Raw genomic sequence first — 11291 nt, forward strand, 5'->3', positions numbered from 1 at the left:
ATTTGCTTTGATTGATACTCAAACTCCATAATGCTACAAGATTTTCAATGAAGTTTCTGGTAAGTGCCATAATTCATACAAGTCATTCAAACTAAGAAGGATGAGCAATTCAAAATAGTAACTATATGTGTGTGATTCTCAATGTAGATAGAATTTATATTGGGCACTTCACAGATATTTTGAATGCTTTAGTTACCTTTTATAATTTTATATTATGATAAGAATGTCATAATGCTAAAATAAAAAATCATATTCAATGATTCATTACTTTCAAAATGTTAATTTTCTTTTAATATAAAGTTTACATTTCATCTTATTCGTTGTTATATTTCATTTTTATTATTTTAAGCTTTATAGGAATAATATAACACTATTATAATTTTATTCATACCTAACTTCTTTCTTTAATATTAGAGATTTAAGATCAGAGATCGACAAAACGAATTAGCTTAATCTATTTTGATCTAGTTGCCTGTTGGCTTATAAAAATGGAATGGAACAAATTTATCTGTCACAACATAGTACTAACAACTAAAAAAAAAAAAAAAAAAAACTCTAAAAGCAATTTCTGTTCTCTCTATCTCAACAAATAGGAATGCATTAAGGGAATGGTGTTTCAGCACTCCATCTCATAATTAAAAATTACTTTTTGCTTAACTCTGACGGATTTATTATTATTTTATTCTTAAAAAAACATGTAAGAAATTTGAGACAGAAAATAAACATGTGTCTAAGCTCTCGATTTTAATTTTTTTAGCATCGTGAGAGTATTAAATATATATATAAATAAAAATATTTATTACTTTTTACTATTAATTATATTGCATAATTGTCTTAAGCAACATTATTGCATAATATTTTTAAAATATAACAAAAATAAGAAAAAAAATGTATATGGATTCTTCTTAATCTTAATCTTAGCTTCTAAGTGGGAGTATTAAGAAAGAATAATGTTATTTAAAATTACTTAAATGTTAAGTTATGCATCAAATATAATTTTAATCAAAAAAAATATCTATTTAAAGAGTAAAATTACAAAACAAATGTAAACATCAAAAAAGAAATCATCTCTATATATTGACAGACATAAATATGTACATGTGTATTCACTTATGATAACAAAAAATAAATATTTATTTTATAGATAAATTTTATTTTTTTATTCAATTTGAAAAAATAAATAGTTAAAATTTAGAAATAGTGATTAAATTAAAAAATGTCACTCAAGAAGTAAAACTGAAAAAAAGTTGCGGACAAAAAAAAATTATATGTAATAGTAGGAGTATGGTTGAAAAAAAAAGCATCTCATCTAACTGCCAAATTATATTATTAAATAATATAATTTGTCTAAATATATATTATTAATAATGTGTTTATGATGGAACCCCTTTTACTATGGATGTTAAATGTAATGTGACATTGGACGGTGGTGGCAGAAGTTTAAAATCCTTCCTCACACGATTTCATTTTGGATTATTAAAGAAAGAATCCAAAATCTGAAACTTGGTATACACATTTCGGTGACAAGACATGTGCGAACTGTACCATGAACTTTCCAATCTTTTCTTTTTCTTTCTCATTTAATCAATTTACGCATTCTAATAGTTTAACGACGAAGATACACTTAGAACATGATTACATGTTAAAGTATTCAGTTAAAAACAGTTAACGACGAGATAAATTTTATAGAAATCGTTAAATTAAGTTATAAGTGTATAATTTTTAAACAGTTAATTGGTTCTCATACATAAAACACTGAATAGCAAATTGGAAGAAAAAAATTCTTACAAAATGAAATCGGATCAATATTAAAGAAAATATAAATAGATGATGTTAGCCATTTGGATTTTATATATATATAATAAATAATTAAATGTGTTAGGATTATTATATTTTATTAGTCAACTAGATTTATGGTTAAAAATATACATATGTCATTAAAATATTAACTGTGTAGATACATGTAATATTATATTTTGATGAAGAGTCAAATTATGAATATTGACTTTTAGAACAAGTAATTGATACGGGTTACACAAAGGGGTTATGACCTGCATTTGTGAACACATACAAAATATATATTTTTGTTCCCAATAATCAATTCAAGTATGCTTTTGCATTATGTTTCTTCAATATTGGGAACTACTCAACTAACTATAAGGGTTTATTATTCTTTTATGATTCATAATCAAACAAATGGTATCAAAGCATGTTAGTTTATGATTAAGTCCATTATTTGCATGAACTCTTATATGAGTTTTTTCGCAAATGTTATCAGAAACCTAATTGTGAAATTTAGAGTTTCTATTTTGAAAGTTTTCCTGAAAATTGATAAATCCCAATCTAGTATGTTCATTCAGGTGGTTTTCGAACCCTAAATTCTCAAATGTTTTGAACTCTGACCAAACAGGTGGCCCTTATTTGTATACCTATATCTCATACATGAAAAATCTCAATCTCTTAACGTATTCAAATCATTTCATGTTGAAGTTGAGAATCAACTCAACAAAAACATTAAGAATATCAAGTCTGATTGTGTAGATATGACATATCAGGTGAACAACGTCCAGGACCTTTTACCAAGTACCAAGAGGGACAAGGAATCGTCCCATAGTACACCATGCCAAGTTCATCTAGCATGAATGGTGTGGTTGAAGACGTAATCAAACTCTTTAGGATATGATAAGGAGTATGATTTGTCATTCCACCATGCCAAAGTCACTCTAGGGAGGGGCACTAAAGACTACAACTTAAATTTTTGTGATGGTTTCTAGACTCCATAGAGTACAAAACCACAAGAGTTCATCACCCAACCACACAAAGTTAATCCCTTTCACGCCAAGGACCAAGGAACAAATCCAAAAGCTAATATCTCCTACTACTCTCACCACATAACTCATTATACTCTATTTAGAGTTCAAGATAACTCCTTCCATACATCTCTTATATCAAGGCATACATTAAATTATCCCACTAAGAATTTCCCTTGAAATCCTTCAATCTTCATCATACATGCTTGCTACAACAACTTCTAATCAAGTCATCACAATAAAAATCATAAGCATGCCTTAGATCAACCACATAATACTCAAAAGCAATCAAACAATGAAAAACAGGGCATTTAACGCTCAACGCCAGTGCTCAATGTCAGTTGCCTCGTAAAAGTGGACGCTCAATACCAACATATTAGCGCTCAACTTTAGGGAGCTAAAATGTTTCCAAACATGTACATATCTTTAGTGTTCAGCGCCACCTGGCTAGTGCTCAATGCTTATCAGCTCGTAAAAGCTAGCGCTCAGCGTTGCCATGTGAGGCTTAGCGCTGCATCAAATATTAACAAATTTAATTTAAGGTTTTTGGAAAATCAGGTCTTGTTTCATAGCTCAAATTGGTATTCATCCTTTAGGTATTAGTCTAAATAGTCTTTAAATCATAGGAATTCGTATCAATTTGCTCGATGACTCAAATCCTACATTCTCCAATTACCTCGCATCCAATGAAATAGAATTCATTAAGTAGTTCACATACTGAAATCATCCATACAAAATTGATAATTTCCAAACTCAATCAATCATAAATGTGCTAATATCACAAGAAAAATTAGCTTCCCTTACTTAGAGAAAATCTCGACTGACCCTAACAACTCGAAAACCTTCCCCATGACATAAGGTATTCTATCTACACAATAGAAATACCACAAGGATAATCAGATCATATTATCGTGACTATTGATCAACAAAGAACTAAACAACAGACTAAAAGAGCACATGTGATCTCAAAGAAAAACGCACGCAAAAATTATCAAAATTACACAAAGGTGGAATTGAAAATCAACTTACTTAAATACAAATATTGATCAAATGGACTTGAAGACCTCACCGTAAAGATCACATAAGTGGTCTTCAATCTTCGAAGAGATGATCACATAATTAGATAGCTTAAAGAGAAAAAAAAAAGTTTTAAAAAAGACATTCCTAAAGATAAAATATTTTTAAATAATAAAATCCCTTCATTAAATTTTTATTTATAATTAAACGTTTTATTATTAAAAAATTAGGCCTCATTTTAAAACAGTATATCCTAATATCTCACATCAACTGTTACAAAATTATTGTTCATATATTTATTTTTAACTTCGCTTACGCAAATAATTTTTTTTAATTATAATTACATTACGAGTAAATTAAATTTGTTGTAAAACTTTTATAGACAAACAAAAGTTGTGTTCTCTTATTCACCTTTCTACATTGCCATTTAATCCAACAGTAATTTTCATACCTGAAATGTAAATGAAGCACTTCATTCGACATTGTTTCTATGTCCTTCTCCACTTTTAGTTTTAAATATTCCAGTCCTTTTTTTTTTTTTCATTCATCTCCACGATTCATTCTTTTTTTTACATTTTGGAGATACTCCATCTCCTACAAACCAAACTCAATGTCTTCAGCTTCTCTCTTTTTCTGTCCCCACTCACATGCTTTCCCTTTTCATCCTTAACCTTTTTTCATAAGCTTCGTCTTTCTCTTTTCCTCATCACGCCATAACCAAATAAATCAAACTACTTCTCCAAGAGATCTTATTCTCACTACGTTTCTTGCATTCATTTTTATACTTCTTAATCGTATATTCAAATTCTCGCATTACACTTTTTTCTTATTATTCCTCTTTATGGTCTTGGCTTACGTTTGTTTTATGCTTTTTATCGATCTATTTAACATCCAAATGACTCGGATAAGCAAATGATAATTATATATATATATATATATATATATATATATATATATATATATATATATCATTATTTATTCATATTTAATGATATATTTAATTTCTAAAATTCTCACATTTTGTATCCTAATAGAGGAACAATCATTTCTTGTAAGAATAGGTTAAACCATATGGTGGTAGAGTATTAAGCTCAATGTGAACTTATACTATCTCCATGCCCGAGAAAATAAAAGTAATTATAGTTAAATGTTAACTATCTACTTAATAATAAAGTTAGAAAGCTAGAAAATTATTAAAAAAAAATTAGAAAATTATCATCTCACATATCTCTTAGGTTTTACTTCTAGAAGTGATTCTAAATAAGGTTGTAGAAAAATTAAGGTCTCATAAGTTTTGGATTTCTTCTTACCAATGAAGGTAAAGCAGGATGATAACTCCTGATGTTTGGTGGCTTACGTGCAACGCTTGATTTGGGAAACATAGACTTTATTATATGTCTTTGCACTTTAGCAAAATATGTTGTAACTATTGTTCATTCCTCCAACTTGACTTCAAGATGTGAGTGTTAAGCTTATTCTGAATGGTAGTTGCTGAAACCAACCTTTTTTTCTGTTACATTGGACATCTTAGAGTAGCTTTACGAAGATAAATATATATATATTTCAAGAATAATTTTATTATATAGTAAGACAATATTATGTATTATTTATACAAATAAATTTACATAGTTCATTTAAACTAGATCATTTTTGATTTTGGTTTCCGTAGTTTTTTTTTTTTTTTTTTTTTTGTATATAGTGTTATAATATGATATCGACCTGTGTGAGTTCTAAAAATAGTTTAAATACATAAGAACTAAAAATATTAATTCAAAAATTTATAGACAGTTTTTAAGAAAATTATTTTATAGGAATTAAAACTAAAATTTACATATTTTACTAAAATTAAAAAAGTGACTCTGAATTTTATAGGATAAAAAATATACGAGGATTAAAATTAAAACTATTTACTTTCAAAGGAATTAAATATCATAATTTAAGTCCAAAAGTTTATTTATAAAGGTTGAGAAATTTATTTTTGTTTATGGTGATTATAATATTACTTCAGATTATGTCTAAGGATGGTTGGTTGGTTGTTATAAATATTATATTTGAGTTCCTATTGCTTTACATAGGACTCTTGTGTCATATTATATTTAAGCATCTCACCAAACTTGTATAAGTTTTAGTTTAAGGGATAGTTTTTATAAACACAAACACTTACACTTTTTTCTCTATTTGTATTGGTTAAGCATTGTTCTATAATAGTTCTATAATAGAAGTAGGATTTAGTTAAAAGTATCTTGTACAACACACACAAGTATTCTTTCATTTAGATTTGTTAGAATATTAACTTTTGTGACCATGATATTTGTGTATATTATTTCTAGATAGTCACAATAATAATAATAATATGAAGCGGGTGAAACTTAATTAATTGTTGAAAATTTTATTTTAATATTATTTTTTCATTTATAAAATTTGAATTTAACATTTTGCCGAGTGGATTGAGTAAAAACTTCTTATTGGAACCAAACGTTTATCTTAAATTAAATTATCGTTTTGAATTTTTGGTAAAGAAAGGATTAACAATTAACTATTTAATGAATTCATATTATCCTCTATTAGAATTTATTAAAATCAATTTTTTTTAAATAATAAAGCACGTACGAAAATGAGTATATATAAATGATAAAAAGTGTAGGTGTTTGCTTGTTAGTATGTGTGTCTTGCGTAAAGGAGGAACCGTCCATGACACAGAGTCATGAGTTCCAATCGATAAGGGACACCTGTCCCACAACTTTTGATATTGTCGGTCACTACTTTTCTAAAGTATCACCGCCATACACCTCATCTTTTTCTTACACAACCACTTACTTATTTTCTATGAAAAATTCACAGTCGGATAATAAATTTTCTCAATTTCAATCATTTTAAATGCTATTATAATTTCTTTAAATTATTATTTTTTAAATGTGCATATCAAAGTTCAGCAATTTAAATTATGAATCAATTTTTTTTTAATTTTAAATACATGAACAAAAAAATGAGTAATTAAAACTGCGGACCAAATATCCTTTCATACTAAACTAGAGACACTAAATAATTTTACAGCACAAATTCTTTGCTTTCTTCATAGTCTTTGTTCTTTCAGTCTAAATTTATAGCATAAGTAATTGATTATGTATTTGTATATAAATTTTAATGGAATTTGAAACTTACTTTAAAAAATAATAATTTAACTATTTTTTTTTCTCTTTATGAAAAAGGAATAATAATCTCAGACTCCACATTCTTTTCATTCTATCAAATCACCACCAATTCATCCAAACAAAAACAGCCACTTTCAGCTTCCCACAATAATCTCCATGAACAATAAGTCGTTAGATAAAAAACAGTCTAATTTTTAGATTTCTTTTAAATTTAAATATTAAAAATGATTATGATTAATTATTTTCATAAATGTATATATTAGGTTAAATGACAGATAAAGTAAGATACAGAAAATAACTGTTTTTATCATACAAAGTTTAACATATTAATTGATGTAGTTTAAGGAAAGTTTTTAATTAAAATTAGTATATATATTTTTTACTTAAACAATCAGTGTTACAAGTGATAATATCAACATTAACCATATGTATTTCAGAAATAAAAATTTCATTTTAATAAAATATACTAAAATATAAATTTACTTGCTAATCAATGCTACTGTTACATAATAAGAAAATCTGTTCTAGAATTTTATTTTTAATCAATGTATTTTAGACTGTTATTAGTAAATTCTGATTATTAGGGAAAAAAAGTAACACTCTAGTGATTTTGAACAGAAAACGCCGTCAATTGCAACGGTTTCCCTCTCCCTATTACTGTAGCCAGATTCAAATGTGTACCGAACCTGAGGTTCGGCGCTGAACCTCGTTATGCACAACACTATAAGAAGGGACACCAAGCGCCTCGCACGTTACATGTCATCAGCACGAGCCTAAACTGAAAAGCTTTCGATCCCTGTAAGAGCGGTTCCGCGAAGATTTAGGGTTTTTCTAAGACAATGGCGGATGAATCGGAGCACACAGCGGCGCCGGCAACTGGGGAATCGTTGCTCGACAAGATCGCCGACAAGCTCCATGGCCATGACTCTTCCTCTTCTTCCGATTCTGATTCCGATTCCGGCAAAAAGGAATCCTCCTCGATCAAGGATACTTCCTCGATCAAGGATAAGGTTTTCCGTCTCTTCGGGAGGGAGAAGCCCGTCCACTCCGTCCTCGGCGGTGGAAAGCGTATGAATCTCTCTCTAGCATTTTTTACTTCTCTTAATTGACACTGTTTGGCTGTGGTTTCGTTAGATCTGTGATGTGAAGTGATTCGTTGATCTATGTTGAGTAGATTTTGAATGATGCTACGTTTTGTTGAATTGAAAATGTTGGAAATAAATATATAAAAGTTATTTATTTATTAGGAAGTGGAGTTAAGGTGCTTGAATCTTACATTACTATTTGGAAGTGGAATTCGAGTTCACTTGAGTCTGATACTCAATTTTGAATCTTTTTGTGTTCGATTTTCACTGATATTGAATTTAATGAGCGTTTTTGTATCTTCGTACAAAGCAACATGTTGTATAGTTCTCTAATTGGGTTTTAGATTTGTGATCATTTACGCGTTGGTTATTGTTGTTTGACTGCCGTCAAACAACTCGTTGATTTATCATGTAGATCGAAGACTTCTTCGAAATACCTGATTTTTCCGTGAAAGAATCATTTGTTTATTTTTTTTTCGTGTGTCTTTCAGTTTTCTAAAATATCAAAAATAATTTAAATTTTATCAGGATCAGAAGTTATTAGAGAAAATTAGTCACTTTTTGCTTTTTTTATAATTGCAAACAAATATGCTACAATAATCTTTTTGTTCTTTTTTATGCTCCATAAAATAATCGCTAAATTATTATAATCAGAAGCTAAATTATTTGACATGGGATTTATTTATTTTTTAATCCGTGTGACTAATTGTTCTAACATTCAATTGCAGCTGCTGATGTGCTATTGTGGAGGAACAAGAAGATATCTGCTAGTGTACTTTCTGTAGCAACGGCTGTTTGGATCTTTTTTGAGTTGCTTGAATATCATCTGCTTACTCTAGTCGGTCACATTTTGATTCTGTTGCTTGCGGTTTTGTTTTTGTGGTCCAATGCCCATACATTTATTCACAAGTAAGAATTCGGAAGTTGATAATCTATTATTATTGAACCAAGTCATCCTGTGTAGTAGCTATCATTTATTTCTATTTAGCATGTAATAATCAAATAATGTTGTTGCAGGGCACCACCTCGCATCCCAGTTGTTCATCTTCCTGAAGAGCCTTTTCTTCAATTTGCATCTGCATTGACAATTGAACTCAATCGCGGATTTGCTGCCTTGCATGCTATTGGTTCTGGAAGAGATTTGAAGACATTCCTCGCTGTATGCATTAAACTCATTTCTAATTTCATTTATATACATCAAATATTCTTTTTAACGTGTAATTATTATGAATTATGGGATTTTATCATGGTTTGAACTGCAAAATGCTGTACCTATGATTCTTAATTTAGTGTTAGTTTTAGTTTGAATAACTGAGCATTCCGTTGTTGATATGATAGGTTATTGTTGGCACATGGATTCTATCAATTGTGGGAAGCTGGGTCAATTTCTTGACCTTGTTCTACATTGGTAAGAATAGCTTATTTTTACTTTATATTTTGTTTGAAGCCATGAAAATGATTTCTGGAATTTCACTGATTTCCTTGATCTTCGTTTGCAGTTTTTGTTTTGTTGCATACGGTTCCTGTCTTTTATGACAAGTATGAAGACAAGATAGACCCTCTGGCGGAGAAGGCATTGATCGAGTTCAAAAAACAGTATGCTGTGTTTGACGAGAAGGTGTTGAGTAAGATCCCGAAAGGTCCATTGAAAGGCAAGAAGTTAGCTTAGTGTTTAAGTATTTGGCTCTCTGAAGACGAAGAGGCTCCACTTGAGTGTTTTTTATTTAAGAGCCTCGTTTCTTTGAAAAAATATGCCAAGCCTTGTTTTTGGACTTGCTTTTTGGCGGGTGCGGTATTCAAGATCATGTAGCTTTTCAGTTTTGCTACAAGCATGTCGATTTTGCTGATTACAACTTTTGTTGGACCATGTAGTTGTTCAATCAGTAATCATTATTGTAAGCAAAAAATATTTATGTTAATTGTCGACGTTTTTCTTTGATTAAGATTTCTCGTGTTTGGTGTTTCTGTTTGATGATTCAATTTACTTATTTTAGAAGTTAAAATTAGGAGTAGCTTACATAAAATCTTAGATAAATTAGCTCAATTTCTACAAATAGCTTATTTATAAATTATTTTGTAGAAAAATGATTTTATTTTAATTATCTTAGTGTAAACTTTGTGGAGAAGTTGGACAGTGAGATTCATGTTATTTTTTTTTATTTAAAACAATATTGCAGTTTGCCTGTAACTTTTTTTAATATAGTAAAAATAGTCTGAAGTCTGCATTATTACGAGGAATTGCCATCTATATAATCAATGCCAAATAAGGTTGTATTTACTCGAATATATAAATAAATATAAAGAGTATTTGTTGTATATATTGATAAAGTAAAAATATTTACGTTGTTATTCAATTATGAATTAACAAAGTGCCATGTATTTTATTTTTACATTAACCATCTTTTATAGAGAATCAACTATCATGTTTATTTAGTTGGTGTATAAGTTAATAATGACAGTCATTAATTAAAATGTTTCTCATCTCAATAAAAATGTTATTTTATTTATTAAAATATAAATATTGATGTAATTTATCTGGAAGAAATTTAAAACAATTTAGGTAACATTTAATTGAAAACTATAAACATTAATTAATTTATAATTCTTGTTAAAAATAAAATTGCAATCCTTTTAAAACAAAGTTTTTATTTTGTCCTAGATGTTTTACAATTTTGTTTGATAAAATTATGAATATTTTCAAATTTTCCATCATCTAAAAAAATAGCAAATTTTTGCATATAGTTTTATAAATCATTTCAATATCACAAATTAGCATACATATTAACGTAATTTTAAAGTTATTTACAATTTAGCAATGATTTCATGTAATACTTGATTACATTTTATTTTTATTTTATAAATGTTGTAAGCTAAATTGTTTCTGCTACATACAATTAAATTACGATTGTGTAGTCGATAAAGGAAAAAGCTTGCAAACAGAAATTTACAGTGGGACAGCTAAAAAACCTTTACGTCATTGGGGAAAATATATTAAAATGAAAAAAAATAGTAAATAAACTTATTAAATTTTAAATAGAAAGCTGCCAAATATTTAATTGCTCTTATTTTATTGTGTTCGTTTTTATTCATTAATATAGATAACTAAATACATTTCTTTATAATCACATTTTAAAAGGCCATTCTTTCAAATAATTAAGGCAATAAATTATCTTAATAGATAAACAATGTATATATGGAAAATTACTGTGAAGTGTTAACTTAAATGT

General features: G+C 28.2%; 1 protein-coding gene across 1 annotated transcript; it reads left to right on the forward strand.

Moving 5' to 3' along the window:
* Nucleotides 1–7722: 7722 nt before the first annotated feature.
* LOC114167606 (reticulon-like protein B5) lies at nt 7723–10007 on the forward strand. The gene is made up of 5 exons (XM_028052712.2): nt 7723–8047; nt 8793–8973; nt 9082–9223; nt 9403–9472; nt 9564–10007. The coding sequence occupies exons 1-5, from the start codon at nt 7819–7821 to the stop codon at nt 9731–9733; spliced, it is 792 nt and encodes a 263-aa protein (XP_027908513.1). The 5' UTR covers nt 7723–7818; the 3' UTR covers nt 9734–10007.
* The last annotated feature ends 1284 nt before the right edge of the window (nt 10008–11291 follow it).

Source organism: Vigna unguiculata, chromosome 10, assembly GCF_037176805.1.
Source record: "Vigna unguiculata cultivar grain cowpea cultivar isolate G323 ecotype 2 chromosome 10, ASM3717680v1, whole genome shotgun sequence".
NCBI classification, from domain to species: domain Eukaryota; kingdom Viridiplantae; phylum Streptophyta; class Magnoliopsida; order Fabales; family Fabaceae; genus Vigna; species Vigna unguiculata.

What these genes read in the sequence shown, in the direction of transcription:
- LOC114167606 (XM_028052712.2), top strand. Translation starts at nt 7,819, where the DNA reads ATGGCGGATGAATCGGAGCACACAGCGGCGCCGGCAACTGGGGAATCG. An exon ending in GCCCATACATTTATTCACAA is followed by an intron (nt 8,974 to 9,081) that starts GTAAGAATTCGG and finishes ATGTTGTTGCAG; the next exon opens with GGCACCACCTCGCATCCCAG. An exon ending in ATTTGAAGACATTCCTCGCT is followed by an intron (nt 9,224 to 9,402) that starts GTATGCATTAAA and finishes TTGATATGATAG; the next exon opens with GTTATTGTTGGCACATGGAT.